The 17,054-nt window shown below is 44.7% G+C and overlaps 2 protein-coding genes across 2 annotated transcripts; one reads left to right on the top strand and one right to left on the bottom strand.

Annotated features, from left to right (window-relative positions):
- Positions 1-5: 5 nt before the first annotated feature.
- LOC125704579 (thiosulfate sulfurtransferase/rhodanese-like domain-containing protein 2) lies at positions 6-4,947 on the bottom strand. The gene is given in 11 exon segments (XM_048970306.1): positions 6-227; positions 229-382; positions 1,193-1,331; positions 1,424-1,582; positions 1,854-1,969; positions 2,123-2,228; positions 2,438-2,560; positions 3,419-3,527; positions 3,647-3,936; positions 4,023-4,206; positions 4,441-4,947. Coding segments are annotated over 11 exon segments (1,485 nt in total). The 5' UTR covers positions 4,470-4,947; the 3' UTR covers positions 6-151.
- Positions 4,948-5,032: 85 nt separating this feature from the next.
- Positions 5,033-15,931, top strand: LOC125704578 (nuclear cap-binding protein subunit 1). Its single transcript, XM_048970305.1, has 23 exons — positions 5,033-5,239; positions 5,568-5,656; positions 5,911-6,011; positions 6,243-6,399; positions 6,995-7,102; positions 7,217-7,338; positions 8,124-8,193; positions 8,589-8,804; positions 9,105-9,202; positions 9,476-9,539; positions 9,676-9,786; positions 9,913-9,977; positions 10,091-10,153; positions 10,697-10,771; positions 10,904-11,001; positions 11,114-11,239; positions 11,870-11,972; positions 12,199-12,292; positions 12,579-12,682; positions 12,765-12,882; positions 13,321-13,461; positions 13,732-13,845; positions 14,538-15,931. Exons 1-23 carry the CDS (start codon positions 5,206-5,208, stop codon positions 14,649-14,651), a joined length of 2,385 nt encoding a protein of 794 aa, XP_048826262.1. The 5' UTR covers positions 5,033-5,205; the 3' UTR covers positions 14,652-15,931.
- Positions 15,932-17,054: the final 1,123 nt, after the last annotated feature.

The following is a 17,054-nucleotide window of genomic DNA, read 5'->3' on the forward strand; positions in this document are numbered from 1 at the left end:
GGTGCCAAGAATAAAATGAGTTCACTGTTGTTGACAGAAATTTCTAGAAAGGCCTTCTTTTCCTTAGCTGTAATGGTTAAACTCTTGTCATATGTCAACACGATCTTCCCAGGAGCTCTTGAGTTGTGTGGTGGCAGCGTCTGCACTCCTGTCAGACCATGTCCTGGGGAATTCGCACCCTCAGGGCCGTGCACTCGCACTCCTCCTTCAGCTCGGCGGGGGGGGCCGCTGCAGTCGGACACCTCGCCCTTGGCCTGGCAGGTTAGGCAGCAGGAGGTGCGGCCCTGCTGTCGGCAGGAGGTGCAGGAGAGGACCAGCTGGCAGCAGAAATGCGTGGAGCACAGCTCGTAGCTGTCCCATGGGGTGCCGCAGTACCGGCATTCTGCAAGAGGGGGCGGAAGTGTGTGTAAGGGCTAACGAAATGTCCGTTTACTAAGAGCACTTACTGTACAGCTGGTGACTTTTAAAATAAGCTCAACGATATTCATTATGTGTTTTAACAATTGCATTATGTTTAGGTTACATTACAAACATTTTCTTTACTTAGATGATAATTTTATCCAGAGCGATCACAGAGTAGGGTTTGCCAGAGTTCTGGTGCTATTAGGGTTAAGGGGCTTGATCATGGGTCCAAAGGTGATCAGACTACTCTGCTGGCCATGAGATTCGAACCCATGGCCTTTCAGACACAGGCAGAGATCTCTTACCTGCTGAGATACGACTTATCTAACTGAGCACGAATAATTAAGTATTGACACAATCTGTTATTTTTCTATAACCACCAGTTTACAAGTCTGAAGAACTCTTGTAACACGGGGAGAACAAAGTCAGTGATGGACATTCCAGGTACAGAAAGTAAAAATCCAGACCAAGATTTTGTTTCAACCAACCAGTTGAGTATAAAGAGTCACAGAATATTCAACTGGTTGGTTGAAACAAAACCTTGGTCTGTATTCTTATTTCCTGGACCTGAAATGTTTACTTCTGCACTTAGTTAAGCTAACTTATTGGTAGTTATTCATAAAAAAAATAATAAACCTTTCCAAACAATGTTATACTAACGTATACAGTACAAATCTCTCAATTTAATTTCAACCGGAATCCAACCAGAAACAAGTCTGTCTGAAGCAGAATAAATACCTGCAAAGCAATGCTGAATGCATGGCAAATAAAAAGAAATAGATGTATATACCTGAGATGATGTCATCATTATAGGCGATTGCATATCGCTCGTCAAACACAAAAAGTTTTCCCCGATAGAAGCCATCAGGAAATCGCTCCAGATATTTATGAATGCCTCCTTTTAGCTGATACACTTCCTTACAGACAGCCTGGAAAGACACACAATACAGCTTTTTCCTCAGCTAATTAATACTAATCATGCAAATGCAGAATGCCGAAACGAAACAGAAAGCAATCTGACCTTTGAGCGTAGGTACGCAGACCCCCGCTCGCAGCGAATGCCGCCGGTGCAGTACATGAGCACTTTCTTGTCCCGAAAGAGCTCCAGGTTCTTATCCACGTAGTCTGGGAAGTAGCTGAACTTACGGATGTCAGGAGCAAGACATTTACTAAACTGTCCCTGGAAGTGAAAGATTGACATTCCATTATTTTACTTCTGTTATCTCAAATAGTGATGGTTCTGCTATTCCCAGTGAGATGTGCTGAATAAATTAAACAATACGTTTACCGTTTAATTGGTTGGAAATAATAAAAAAAAAAAATTGGCCAGATTACTTTGCGTGACAACTTAGACTTGGCTTAAATGAGCCATAATAAAGTATTCCATTAAGACACAGGCTTTGCAGTGAATGATAAGACTCAAGAGAAGTTAAGATTTGTTTAATACTCACTATTTTACTTTCATAGAAGTTTCTGCAGTCCAGGAGGACGGTATCTGTGCATGAATCTCCTTTTGACAAAAGCTTTTCAACTTCTTTGTGAAATTCTTCAGGCTCCAAATGGACGCCTGAGAAATGAATTAAAAGCATTGTGTTTAGCGATATCAACAAAGCAATGGACAGCAATCCTGCTGCATCAGCCATCGACGACCCTGCTTCAGGCTGTAAATCTGGATTCATTTGCGCATTCTTGACAAAATGCATACGGCTAATCAACTTACCAGCCAATCTGTATGAGAGAACTTCAGGATCCACCCCCATCGGAACGATCTCTTCGTAAACCCCTACCCTCAGGTTAGAGAAGCACTCTGCACCTCCTTCACTTCTCTGTTGGGAAGAGTATCGTTTTGTCGTTTGTTCATAGAAACTTTGCAAATACTGACTGCTCCAAAAATATCCGTTTAGTTAATAGAAGATTCTCATGCTGGTTAGTATGAATGGTAAACATCCTGTTATAAATCTGCAGGCAACCTCAACCACGATTAATTGTGCTGCAAGATGGTATGTGAACGTTTTCCAGGTTAAAGCGTCTTTACCTTGAAATCCTCCTGCACCATCATTTTGAAGATCGGATGAGAAAGCATCGCTTCGACATATAACCTTGTGGCCACTTTGGTTCCTCCCACGGTTCCGTTTATACCCTCTTTCGCCACGCGAATCTGCAGTTAAACACAGCAGCAGGCTTAAAAACCTGACTTCTGGCGCTTTTCCACTGACACCAAGAACCGAGCAGTACCGGGAACTGACACTTTTCCATTGTAAATTATCCGAGCCGTACCACGAACTGGCGGTTTTCCATTATAATTCATTTGAGCTGTATCTGCACCGACATGGCTCTGCTTGCTATTAGGGCTGAAAGCCTGAACAAAGAAGCTGGCTGCAAAACCACCATCTGACTAATCAAAATGCAGGGAGTTACTGGCGTTCTGCATCAATATGCATGGATTATCTGACTGGAAAAAAAGTCATATTCTATATATTATTTATTATTAGTATTATCGCACATCGTCCTGTATGGTGCCATTTTACAATGAGGCTACCCATATAAAGGATTTATGAATAGTTTATAATCTGGTTATTAATTAAGTTGTAACACTTTGTAAATTATTAATAGACAATTTTAAACAAGTTATTCTTGCAGTTTTCTTTTTTATGAATGCGTAACTACCGTTTGCAAGTGGCAGAAAGGAACCTCATTGTAAAGTCGTACCTAATGTATTAATGCATTCCCGATAACTTGTAACTTGAAAATTTTACGGAATGGATTCGTAATGCAACGTCATGCAAGCTGGAACTACGACATAGCTAGTCCATCTTTACGACTTGGGTACAGCTCGGTTCCTGTAGGCCAGTGGGAAAGTTCCATTAGTGCCTTCTGGGTATGATGATGTTCTCACTCACAAAGAAAAATAAGCAATAACACATCACATTTTATTTCTCCAACCCCTGCTACTATTAGAACCTTTGATTGTTCATTATCAACAATTGATAAGGCCCCTTAAAAACTTTTTGCTCACCTTGCCAGTTAGGTGTAATTTTTCACACAGCACTTTTTGCCACAGACAAATGAGGTGGGGGTTCTCCAAAGGGCAGTAGCAGTAATACAAAAGAACTTCGCCCAGACCGCTGGGGACCAGAACCGGCAACACAAAGCATGTATTATTGTGTATGAATATTCTGTCAGGTAACGAATTAATGCATGCATTAAATACATCGGCTTCACGGCACAAATGAAAAGCCCATACTTGACCAGCTGATCCTCATTAAAGTGGCTGTTTTGTGGGATCCAAAATGACACGTCCTGAGGTTCCTCTTCGCTCGGTGGTCTTTGTTCAAGACTTTCACTTTCATCCCTATTTAGCATCTGTTCTAAGATACCTCTGGTATGCTGAAGTATTTCAGCGCTGTGAGTGCCGGCGACGTGTCTGTGAATGGAAGCTGGCTCCTTGAAGGTGTGCCTGCAGCACTGCCACTGGCCAAGACCCACTCCACTGTAGACGGAAACCTTCTTAGAGGCTACAAATGTGGCAAAGGCCTAGCAGAAAACAGGCAGCACTGAACACCTGGAGTTTCTGACCTGTTTTGAGCGAGCATGTTTGTTTTCATATCCACACAACTTACCTTCTTCTTCACATGTGTGTGATGCTTTCGTAATGCAGCCAACAAAGGAGGCCTGCCATGCTTAGGGGGGCAGTGGACAAGGTTCTCAACATCCATCTCAAGCAACTCCATACTGAGACTTTCCTGCTCGTCCATGTGATCACCAGATATATTTATGGGGTATAAGCAGTCTGATACCCGACGTCTGGAATAAAAGTTAAGTTAAAGAAAAGCAGGCTAAGGAAAGCAAATACGCACAAATATGGTTGACAATGAAAGCAAAGTCTGCAAAACCAACTTCATACATGGAAGCTCTAGTTCATGCGAGTCAAAAAAGTTGCTTCCGCGATAACACCATTTGTTGTTGACTAGCGCAAACTGTAACATCATTGGTTAAACTGGTAACAAGCTAAAAAGTACAGGTACCCCATAAACGTACCGGAAAACAAGTGAATGGACCAGTGTCATGTGTTAGGGTCGGAGATGGAAATTAAGCCCACTCCACTCAGGCACATAATTTAGACCAAAGGGGAGTAAAGAAGACGGAACACTAGCCTGTCTAGTACAAAATGTCAGACAACCTTTTTTCTGAACGAACCCAGTCGGTTAGTAGCAAAAAATCCTAAGTTCCACCCCTGTTTATGATAATACTCGAATAAATTCCATTATCTTCCCAATCTACACTTTATAAGAAACTGACAAAGGAAATGTTCGGATTCAAAGGTTACAGCGAAATCTTAAGCTCCCCAATGGATAAATGATCTTATAAGGTAAACGACAACAGATGTCGCTTACACTTCTAGCACGCAGCATAATGAAGCATTTTACATCGACAACTTTCCCATGACAAACCAGATCATTACAAAAGCAGTTTATACGTTAAATGTGCATGCTTGTAACGTGCATAAGTTAAATAAATAATTTCCCAGATGGGACGCTCGGTATAACAGACCTGTAGGAGCGTGTTTATCATGAGGGTGCTACGCGCTACCGGAAGCACTAGTCTTCCGCCCCGTGACCCGGAAGTCATTACCTTAAATTCTACCGCCATATTGTGGTGTTTTGTTTATTCCTTCCCCGCGTCTTTCATATCGCGTGGTGCAGCGTTGCGGGATTGTTTATTTAAGCGCGTTAACCCGCGATATAAACACTCGAACGATTCCTGTTTCTTTAGCACGGTTGCATCCAGTCCGTTTTTAAAATAATGTCCCGGAGGCGGCATAGCGACGATAACGACGGTGAGTATGGTACCCGGTGTTCCTGCATCCTTGCCCATTTGAGTAGGGGGCATTTTTGCACTTTTATTTTGCTGTTTTTTTGAATTAAAACTATCAAGGTCGTGTTTACGTGTCCTCTCTGCCTCTTAGCAATTTTAATAACTTGCTGCACACCGAATAGCATGTTATCCTGGAAAAGCTAACGGCTTATAACTTTTTATAACGGTAGTGCATTGATACTGGAGTTGATGGGGCAGTTAGATAATCTAGATATGTAATAAAACTTTTACTTTCTTTGCCATTTGACAGTCTTATTTTTGTCTTATTATTGTTTTATTTTTTTAATTAGGGGGCCAATCTCATAAAAGGAGAAGGACATCTGAGCCCATTGAAATTGAAGATCGCCTCGAATCATTAATATGTAGAGTCGGAGAAAAGGTAATTTTATGTATCTGCCCCAAGATTGTTATATTATTTGTGCAAAAAGAACTAATTCATAATGGACGATGTATGCGTTTTTTAGGCCCCCACCAACCGGTAAACAAAGTTATACTTAAATGTGTATTTTCTTGTGCCGCGCTGCACAATGTTCACGTGCTCCCCATCTGATTAAAATATCTATACGTGAAATAATATACGTGAAAATTATATTTTAAACTTGGTTTTTGATGTATGTACATTTTGATCTGCAGAGTACATCCTCCCTTGAGAGCAATTTGGAAGGCCTTGCAGGTGTACTGGAGGCTGACCTCCCAAATTACAAAAACAAAATACTGCGCATCTTATGTGCTGTGTAAGTTATCTCACGTTTCAAGTTCAAGTTTCAAGTCGCATCTGTTTGGAGGAACATTGAAATTCTTTTGCTTCATGAATAACTTTCTTTTTTACAACTCTGTTTTACTATAGCACTAAGGGCAATGAGACAACTCTTGATTACTTGCATCAGAATAACTAATACTAGTATTGTTTCTGTGTTACTGTAATTGCATTGCATTTCACACATCTTATCCGCTGATGTTGACAGGGCAAGGATGCTGCCTGAGAAACTAACAATTTACACCACACTCGTGGGCCTGCTGAATGCGAGGAACTACAACTTCGGCGGCGAGTTCGTGGAGGCCATGATACGGCAGCTGAAAGAGACCCTGAAGTCGAACCTGTTCAGTGAGGCCGTTCATCTGGTATGTGCCGCGATGGTTTAGTAAAGACGCTTAAACATTTCGCTGGTGCGCCAGGTCAACTGGATGCAATCAATATTTAATGTTGGCGCCATATTGTGACGTGCCTATGTTCTAAATTTAGAGATTTCCCCCTGTGGGTTAGAAACACTCTGAATGCTTTAGGAAGCAACACTGAATTACAGTAGTCCATTTTTAAGCCAGTCACACAGCACTGTGGAAGTACGCCGAATCATTTCGTCGTAGGCATTCATTTTGATGTTTCTGCAGGCAATGGCTCCAGGCTCAGGTAGCACAGGGCATAAAGTAACACTACACCGGGTACAGAATGCAAATCCCTCACAAGACTCGCACACGCATTCACACAGAAGTGTGAAGAAATGGTGCTACCCACTGAACCTCTGTGCCATCCCAGAAGTTTGAGTTAATAGGTTGCCTTATAAAGTTTTTGGTGTTATTCCATTAGTCTAGTCTACACAATCAGGTCAGAGAATTAAGCTTATTAAATGAATATAATTGGTAATGCACAAAGTAACCCCATTTTATAGGATGGTTCTGAATGACTGAGGCACAATTTCCCCCCGGCCTTGTCTTTCAGGTCCGTTTTCTGGGTGACTTGGTGAACTGTCACGTGATCGCCGCCCCCTCGATGGTGGCCATGTTCGAGAACTTTGTGTGCGTAATACAAGAGGATGACATTGCACAGGTGATCGCTGCGCTGCACCCCTGCGTCCTCACAAAAACCGCCAGCCGTTTGTATGCATGGGCATGGCTGTCTGTGAGGCAGGGCGGCGTTTCAGCGTGTGACTGTCCTTCGCAGGTACGCTCGGACTGGTATGTGTACGCCGTCCTCTCCTCCCTGCCCTGGGTGGGCAAGGAGCTCTACGAGAAAAAGGACGTGGAGATGGATCGCCTGCTTAGCCAGATCGATGGCTACCTGAAGTACGTGCTATTTACGTCATTTTTTTTTTAGCAGATACTTTTGTCTGAAGTGACTTTTTTTTTTTTTTTTTAAGACGGCAGGGTCACACAGTCTCTGGAGCAGTTGGGGGTTAAGGGCTTTGCTTAGAGGCCCAATGGTGAAATTGCTCTGCCGACAGTGACATGCACAGGCTTTTCAAGGGGCGGGTGCTCAAACAGGATGGCCGACTGGTGATTTTTGCTGACTGGGGGGTGGTCCTCCTTGGTAACTTTTTGCAGTGGGCGAGATTTTGTGTAATCAATAGTTATTCAAAAAGGGGGTGTGCAGCGTCAAAGGAGGGTACTTCGATTCATTCGGGCAAAAGGGCCAGGTGCTCGGGCAACCCCCACACTCGGTTTGCACATGCCTGCTTCCAAACCCAGGAACAGTGTCCTAACACGCTGAGCCACACATCATTACCTCATCATGGACCCTCACATTCACTTGTTTGCCACCTGGTTGGTTTCTTCGTACCTTTGAGCTGCTCATGGGAGTTTCACTTGCACTAAAATGTTCTGAGGGCAGAAGGAAAAAATGATTGGTTCAGAGAGGGAACCAGTTAGATTGTAGAGGAGGTGGGTCCAAGACATCTCACTGGTTGGTCACACTTCCTAATGAACCCACCTAATCTATAATCTGATTGGTTGTCTCTCAGTAATTTTTTTTTCCTTCTGCCCTCAGAACATTTTTGTGTAAAACTCCCATGAGCCCTTGAGCTCCTCTGTTCCTGTCTTTGTCCTGTAAGATCCTTATGCTGCCATTTCAGGAGACGGCAGAAGACCCATGTTCCTATGCTGCAGGTGTGGACAGCAGAGAAGCCTCACCCACAAGAGGAGGTAATGCAGATGTTCTCGTCGGCTCCTTATGGGGTAGTAATATTGCATCGGTTTCTTCGCCAGTAGGACACATACTTAAAAATTCTGAAATGGGGAATTAACCCCTTGTTTTCATTGAGGTATTTTACATTAGAACCTGCTGAGAATTTCCACTCTGTGTGTATTTAAATATAACACTGACTCCTGGGACGCTGAAGTAACTAGCCTAGAGCATCAGACTATCCTCATAAAATCTGCTGCTTTGTGCTTGGTCTCTGGGTAGTAATTCTTGAAATAATGTGGCCTTTGAATCGTGATATTTATACCCTCTGGTTTTTGCAGAATAAGCTCTTCCGGTGATTGGTTTTATTTGTATGTGTGTGTGTGTTGATTGGTCACCCTTGTTGTCATGGCAGTACCTGGACTGCCTATGGGCTCAGATCCAGAAATTGAAGAAGGACCGCTGGCAGGAACGCCACATCCTGCGGCCGTACATCGCCTTCGACAGCGTCCTGTGTGAGGCGCTGCAGCACAACCTGCCCCCCTTTACCCCCCCGCCACATTCGGAGAGCGCCGTCTATCCCATGCCTCGTGTCATCTTTCGTATGTTCGACTACACCGATGCCCCTGAGGTCAGTCCCCTGGGTTAAGCAGTGCAGAAGATGTGGCGGTGATGTGTCTTTGCCAGTGTTTCCCAATCCAGTTCACGGGGACCCACAGACAGTCCCAAGTTTTTGCTCCCGGTAGGGAACTGAAAGGGAGCAGAAATGTGGACTGTCTGGCATGGAGCTTGGTGCATCCTTAGCATTCACTACTTAAAGCAGCCTGGCCTGGTATCTTATCAACCATAGACTGTACACCTTTGTAATAAAGTAGGAGATGTCCTTGCCTAAAACCTGTGACTCTGCAACTGACCTGTGGCCTGTTTTCAGGGCCCTGTGATGCCTGGTAGCCACTCTGGAGAGAGGTTTGTGATTGAGGAGAACCTCCACTGCATCATCAAGTCCCACTGGAAGGAGAGGAAGACGTGGTGAGCATCCCGGTGTCCAGTAGGCCTAGATAAAGCGACTCGTAGCATATTCTGAGGCATGCTACTGCTTCAGAGATTCCTATACTGTGGAAGCGTGTCCCTAATGTGGTCACATTGACCTAAAGACTGAATGCTGCCAGTGGCCGATTGCAGAAATACTGATTTCCTATACTGTGCATCAGGTGTACAAAGGTCTACAATAAAGTATGCGATGTTAAATGGAGATCAAGGTGGAAATGCCTCACTTGTGTTATTTTACTCTCCTGAATACAGTGCTGCCCAGCTTCTCAGCTATCCAGGAAAGAGCAAGATTCCCCTCAATTATCACATCGTAGAGGTATGCAAGTCCAGCAGACATCATAAACGTTGGCTTCCCGCCTGGTAACGGTCTGTAAAAATGGCAGGATCGATGAGCAGGTTGCCTAGGTTTGGTATGTATGAGGCTGACAGCCGCCACTCTCGTCCCCGGGCAGGTGATCTTCGGTGAGCTCTTCCAGCTGCCGTCTCCGCCCCACATCGACGTCATGTACACCGCTCTGCTCATCGAGCTGTGCAAGCTGCAGCCGGGCTCTCTGCCCCAAGTCGTATCCTCCCCCCGGCAAAGCCGTTCGAACCTTGAGCCAGTTCTCTCAAGCTTTTGCCGTTTTTCTTTTTGCTATGAATGTTCAGTATCTGTCCATGAAAGGTTCAACTTAACCAAAGACAACTAGCTGGCTCAAGCCACAGAGATGATGTACATGCGACTGGACACTATGAACACTACCTGCATTGACCGGTAACGTGTCGGCCAGTTTATAAACCCTTAATGAACTGATGGGTTGTGTTGGTGTATTTACCAAAAAACGTTACTGGTCCCAGTGCTCTTAACCTTGGGTTTCTTCCCTTCAGATTTGTGAGCTGGTTCTCACATCACTTGAGCAACTTTCAGTTCAGATGGAGCTGGGATGACTGGTAATAGCTGAAACTGCTATACTACTTCTAACAAGCTTGTTAGTGCTTCTGTTCAGTAGTTATTTTAAATAGTCTTTAGATTCTGGCTTGGATACTGACTCTCCAGGATCAGGGTTGCTTACCTCTGGTATATAACCAGGGACGGACATAACTGGTACGCAAGTACGCATCCGCCTTTAAAAGCAATACGTGCCACAATCGATTGTTGCAACGGCGGGAATGCATGTGTATTTTATGTGCATTTGCGCCGATATGACAAGAAATTACCGTGCATTTCAACCTTTATATGCTAATTCGTACTTCATTTGCGGTATAGAGGTTAAACTGCACGGTAATTTCTTGTCATATTGGTGAAAATGCACATGAATTTGCGCTGATATATTAATCGATTGTCGCAGATAACAACCTCACACCCTGTGCGATGCGTGAGTTTTTTTTTGTTGAGTTAATATTGTTTACCTTTTTCATGCTATGGAAATATTTCATAATGTTGGCCGTGTTCATTTTGACAAGTGAGGCAGTCAGATTTTCTCTCTGCTTTAGGGTTGACTGTTTGGCGGTGGACCATGAGAAACCAAAGCCGAAATTTGTCCAGGAAGTTCTGGAAAAATGCATGCGGTACGCAGCTGATTCATGACCTCCACTTTGCATGGGACTGATTTGTACTTCCAGCCATAGTTATTTGGTTCCTGCTTCATGTACTTATTATGTAGAGTTTTGTTCACATTGAATATGCGACTTTCTTCATAGGCTTTCCTATCACCAACGCATAGTGGACATCGTCCCGGCCAATTTTTCTCCATTGATCCCAGCCAATCCTATTTTCACTTTTAAATATGGTGAAGAAAGTAAGTGTTTAGCAAAATATGATCTTAACTTCTCAGATTTTGCGTTGATTGATAGGAAGAATGTCACAGTTCTTTAGTATTCTTGGTGCTGAACTTCTGCTGTTTCCCACAGACGCACAGCTGCCTGGCTACCCTGTGTCTATCACTGTCTCCAACGCCATCAAGAACCGGGCCTCCAACGAGGAGATTCTGGCAGTTCTGAAGGACGTGCCCAACCCTAACCAGGAAGACGACGACGGTTGGTCCACTGTTTGCTCTTCTTGTTGTGCTTGGTGGGGGTAGAACCACGTCTACCTAAAACTGTATGCTACAGTGACAGAAGATAGAACATACTCCAGTCTTGGGTGTCCCCTGCCTTGTGTCCTGTGCTACCTGGGATAAGATACCAGCTCATTGCAACTATGTATTGGATGAGTTCCAGTGTTGGAAGTTACTAGGATATGAACAAAATCCTAGACATGAGCAGAACTGTAGGTTAGCTTGTGGGAGTATTATTTGCACAATAATATTCTTATGGCAGAAGAAAAAGGAAACTAGATTATAGTTGAGGTAGGTCCAAGCAACTATTGGAGGTGGGACCAAGACATCTGGTTGGTCCTGCCTCCTCTAGTTGCTTGAACCCACCTTATCTACAATGTGATTGGTTCAGAGAGAGAACCAATAATTTTTTTCCCTCAGAACATTTTTGCATAAGTGAAACTCCCATGAGGTCTAGTTTAAGGAAATGGACTTAGTACGTTGGATTCCTACGACTTGCACGTTATCCCTGTCACTCAAACTGAGTATAGACTGGTGTTCAGGACTTTTTGTATTTGGTTTTGGAGAATGTTAAACCCTCACCACACTGATTTATGCCTTGCTCTCACAGACGAGGGCGATGGGTTCAACCCCCTGAGGATAGAAGTGTTCCTGCAGACCTTACTCAACCTGGCTGCGAAGTCGTTTAGCCACTCTTTCAGCGCCCTGGCTAAGTAAGCGAACCCTTTGCTGCGTGTCCGTCGCATGTGTCCGTGCATGCATGTCTTTCACCTGCTCTGGCTTCAATGCAGGCCTGAGATGTGCATGGGCACTCAGCCCCGTGTCAAAGCCATCGTCTTTGTTTTAAGTGCATTTAATTGGCCCTCAGAAATGACAAGAAGGTGCCATCCTATATGATCATGTGACTGGCCGTCAGTAAGAGCATCACTGCCCCTCCAGGTTTCACGAAGTGCTTAAGTCCCTGTCAGACAGCGACGAGGGGAAGCTGCACGTTCTCCGCGTGGTGTATGAAGTGTGGAGGAACCACCCCCAGGTCAGATGCTGCTTTGGTGTGGGATCGTGGCCAAACTCGGGATTATGGGGCGTAATCCAGAGATTAACGCTGTGTGTTGGCAGCACCTCCTGTCACTAGGCAGAAATCGACAACTCCCTCATCCTTATCAGATTTTCCTTTTGTCCTCAACAAAATTCTAAACCTATTTTTAAAATTTATTTGCTTGTTTTATTTTTCAATAGTTGCATAACGTTTTTCAGTGGAGTCACTGTACGGAGTTGGTGTCTTAAGTTTTGTGGATGTAACACACGCTCTTATTAAACAGATGATTTCCGTGCTTGTGGACAAGATGATCCGGACCCAGATCGTGGACTGTGCGGCTGTCGCCAACTGGATCTTCTCTCAAGACATGACCCATGACTTCACCAGGTGAGCCTGGACTCCTAATGCCCTGCTTGCATTAGTGATGCATTATCGGTGGTTTGAGGCTGACTTGTGTTCCCCATCACAGGTTTTACGTCTGGGAGATTCTTCATTCCACCATCCGTAAGATGAACAAGCATGTTCAGAAGATCCAGAGGGAGCTGGAGGAAGCCAAGGAGAAGCTGGAGAAGCAGCAGCACAGGAAGGTAAAGAGGATCAGCGTTTTAGCCATACTGGAAAACTCTAGCAGTGTGTGTGTTGCTGGAAGCTGTGGGTGACATCTACCAGTTACTTCCAGCGAAGGGCAAAATGTAAGAGTAGACCCTGGATGGAATGCCAGTCTGTCTCAGAGTACAAACTGGGCAGTTTAGAGATGATGCCAGTTTACCCAGAGCAACCCCCTCCTCCCCAGCAGCACAAACACAGGGTCCCCAAAGTGTGGGGTGATGGTGCTATTCAGTCATTTTTATACCTGTATTAATTCATGTGAATTTTTTTTTTTTAGATGCTGTAACACAAAATTAACGACTGAAGCTTGTTTTCCCTGTTTGCTAGAACAAGCATAGCTGTAGTCCCTGCTGGAGGTATTAACCACCAGAGTTATGTTATAAAGGTGTGTGTGCGTGCCTCCTTCTGCCTTACAGAAGGACAGCGGGGATGAGGAGGACATGGAGAAGAACAGCGACGAGGAGGACGGACAGCTGGAGGAGCAGATAGACCGGCTGCAGGAGAAGGTGGAGTCGGCCCAGAGCGAGCAGAAGAACCTCTTCCTCGTAGTTTTCCAGGTCAGAGGAGCTTCACCTCCAGTCTGCTACATGGGGGGGGGGGGGGGGGGGGGTTTGAGGTCAGGTTCTTCCAAACGAGGCTGAAACGGGATAGAGAACTGCGGAACGTCCTGTCACGGTCACAGGAAAACGATCGGCAAAAAGGGCAGAACCGTAGCTGGCGTGAGGGCAGTGTGCAGACGCGATTTTCATGCCGATTGCGGCTTGTTGGACGTCACTGGACTAGCATTTAAATGTCGTCCGAAGTCATCCTGCCCCGTCTGTCTGCAGCGATTCATCATGATGCTGACCGAGCACCTGGCTCACTGCGAGACCGCCGGCACAGACTTCAACACGTCCTGGTACAAGAACTGCATTGAGAGGCTCCAGCAAATCTTCCTTATGGTACTCCTCCTCCGCCGTGCCGCCGACCAGCTGGCAAAGTGCCCAGCCGGGATCGGCTGGATACCCCTGGGATATACGGGAGATAAAAATAGCCTCCCCCATTTGTCAGTGGGATGGCTGCGTTCCAGGATCGGTGTATAGTTCCGCTTAGACTCCTTTATAAGATGTCCGAGTGCTTCTGCTTTCTGTGTAAGGTTGCCATATATCTTATGAAGGTTCAGCCTGTCAGAATTTTACATTGCCGGTGGTTCGTTGGCAGAAACTAGATGTTATTTCACTCATGCAGTTATTTAGCATTAGAAGTGTGTTGTTTTTTGTGTTCATAAACCTAGTCTCCACATTAGACTCTACGGCGAATCAGCCTGTTGCAGGGGCGGCAAATTTTATTCACAAAGGGCCGGTGTGTACGCAGGTTTACGGGATAACCTTTAGGTCAGCTGTTCAAACCCAGGTGTGAGGATTCTTCAGCCAATCAGTCCTCTAAGTAGTGACCAAATTGGGGAGTTGCAGCAAAAACCCGCCTACACACTGGCCCTTTCTGGACGAGACTGGCCATCCCTGCCCTATTGCATGCATTTAGTGTTACATGAGAATGCTGTGCTTCCTTCTCCCCTCCAGGGGGCGCCTGTGAGCATGTCATTTAAAAATTGAGACAGGATGTGCCTGACTGGTGTTTTTGTACCACCTCACAGCATCATGGGACTATCCAGCAGTACATGGGCACCCTGGAGGACCTGCTCTTCACGGCTGAGCTGGACCACCACATCTTGGCGGTGTACCGTCAGTTCTGCGGCTTGCAGGCGTGATGGACCGTCAGTGAGCAGGGCAGCCCAGCCTACTCTCCGCCGGGTGGGAGACCAGTGGGATCGAGGCCCAGACCACAACAAAAATGGAGCTTCTTGCATCAAGATGGCTGCTCTGGACATTATGATTAGTTTTAATTTTTATGTGCCATGCGTCTTAATTAGAAGTGGTTAAATTGGCATATTTTGATGCAGAATCTTTGCCAATAACTGTATTCCATCTCTTTTGTCCCCCCCCCCCCCCCCCAAACCAGATCCAAGCATCTCCCATCATTTTATAAAACATTGAACTTTTCTATGCGGGGTGTGTTTAATTTAAAAAAAAAAGAAAAATGTGCAGACGATGTTGATTTTTCTCGAATTGGACAGGATGCTCCAGGTTCTCGTTTTATTTCGATCTAAAGCGTTTCTGCCTGCGTGGTTAGTTTGGCTGCGGCGCCGCACGTTCTCTTGCAAAGCCCTTAAAACATGGATCCCGTTTATGACTCCGGGGAAATAACACTGGAACCTCTCTTTTGTTATTTTTAATAATGCTTCTGCCTCTCGTCCTTGTTTTGGAGCCCGACTTGAAGCTCACACTGCCGCACAGTTCCACTCCCTGTCATGTAGAAACGGTGTCTTTTAACTGCATAAGCACGTTTTGTTTTATCACCCAAGTAGCAGAAGTGTCCGAGCACCAGGATTGGCTGAATAAAATCCCAGGTACCGATATGGTGAATGTGCTGGCCTCATGCGGTTCTCTTTCGTGTTCGGTTGATGCTGCATCTGTTGTGTGGTCATGCCATCTTGCCCTGCATTTCTCCACTTTTCCCTTGCAGTACTGGGAACCTAAATTATACTTTGTTTTTTGTATGTTTGAATGCCCCTGACCGACAGTGACATCCTGAACACAGCCCTCCTTCCTTTCTGGGTGTTTTGAGCCCCTTGGTAACTAGATTGAATAAGTGGTTTATGAATTAGCCTTAAAATTTTTGTTGCTATAAACTTTATTTTTGTTTGAGGCAGGGTGGATTTGTCAGGGTAGAATGTGTTCTGGGCCTTTGTTGCCAAGGCTGGGTTTGATTTTTTTTTTTAATTTTATTTTATTTTTTTTTCCTAAGCCTAACGATAGACAGCTTGACACGTTGTCTGTTAATCTAGGCCAAGGCATTGAGTATTCGTGCATTTTCATTGCCGTACCGTATTCCCATGTTAAGACATTGCATAGTGAAATTTTAAGCTCAAACACTTTCTTGGGTGTTTCTCTTGTATTTTAATAAATCACAGCTATTTTAAAAATAAAATGTAACTTAGAGTGTGGTTTTAATGCCAGGGGACACTAGAGAGACGTTTCCACATTTCTGTACAGTTTAACTGCAGCACGTTCTCCAATTCGTATATTAAAAGGAAAACTGCTAAGAGGAATTTTTAAGTGCCTTTGGTTTGCAAAGCTGAATGACAGCATAGATATACTGTCAAGCTTTTACTTGTGTGGTCGGTCATGTGCAATGCAGATATTTAGGGTACAAGTGGATGCTTTTGGAACACAGAAACTTTTTCATCTAGAGATAATGAACGTTCTAGGTGAAACATTCAGAAAGCTGCACTTTTTCATCCTTTAAGGAGTGTTTTTCAGATGTATTCAGTGCAGGTTTTCTTTATGTACTGCAGTGCAGAGAAGCTTAGTGTTTAAGACTATGCATGGCAGACTAAGCACTGTAAGAAACGTGTCATTATGAAGATGATTTAGTGTTGTGGTTCTAATCCTGCAGTGGTTTGACATTAAGGTAGAACAGTAAAATAAACACTTTATCCTAATGACATTCCCCAATGTATACACACAAGCAGGCTCATGTCTTCTAGTAGTAATTGCATTTCTATGCCCCCCATCCTCCACTATGCATCGCACTGGATTTTACCCTTTGATGACTGCAGTTACCATCGCGGCATTGTCGCATGGCTGCCCAAGCTCACACCAGCTGTCACTGGTAACTTTTGTGCAACATCGCACAGACACCAACCTTCTTCCTCCTAGCCCTACTCTCCATCTTTCTGTGATAGACTTGCGACATCGAGAACGACCATTTCCCAAACCCCAATTCCTGCTTTCCTACGTGACACCTTTGCTTGTCAATCAGAATTTGTTCTAGACCTTATTTGTTGCCAGGGTTACACAGCAAGTAGATTTAGTATGTGTGCACTAATGAGGAATTGGCCAAACATAACTAGGGTTGACCTTTGACCCTTTCACTAATTAGTAGCGATAAATTAGGGGCACCATCAAATTAATCCGATGCTTCCAAATCAATCGCTGTAAATCTGGCACAGCTAACTGATTCAGTATACAGCTGAAGCGTTCTCACCCCCCCCCCCCCCCCCTCGCTGACTTTTGTGAGCAGATTACGCTTGATTAGAGCTTGATGTCTG

This window comes from Brienomyrus brachyistius, chromosome 12 (genome assembly GCF_023856365.1).
Source record: "Brienomyrus brachyistius isolate T26 chromosome 12, BBRACH_0.4, whole genome shotgun sequence".
NCBI lineage: Eukaryota > Metazoa > Chordata > Actinopteri > Osteoglossiformes > Mormyridae > Brienomyrus > Brienomyrus brachyistius.

Bases quoted from the DNA above. Each gene is read 5' to 3' on its own strand.
- LOC125704578 (XM_048970305.1), top strand. From the start codon at position 5,206: ATGTCCCGGAGGCGGCATAGCGACGATAACGACG. The intron at 8,805-9,104 runs GTCAGTCCCCTG...GCCTGTTTTCAG, and splicing joins ACTACACCGATGCCCCTGAG to GGCCCTGTGATGCCTGGTAG. The intron at 11,973-12,198 runs GTAAGCGAACCC...CTGCCCCTCCAG, and splicing joins TCTTTCAGCGCCCTGGCTAA to GTTTCACGAAGTGCTTAAGT.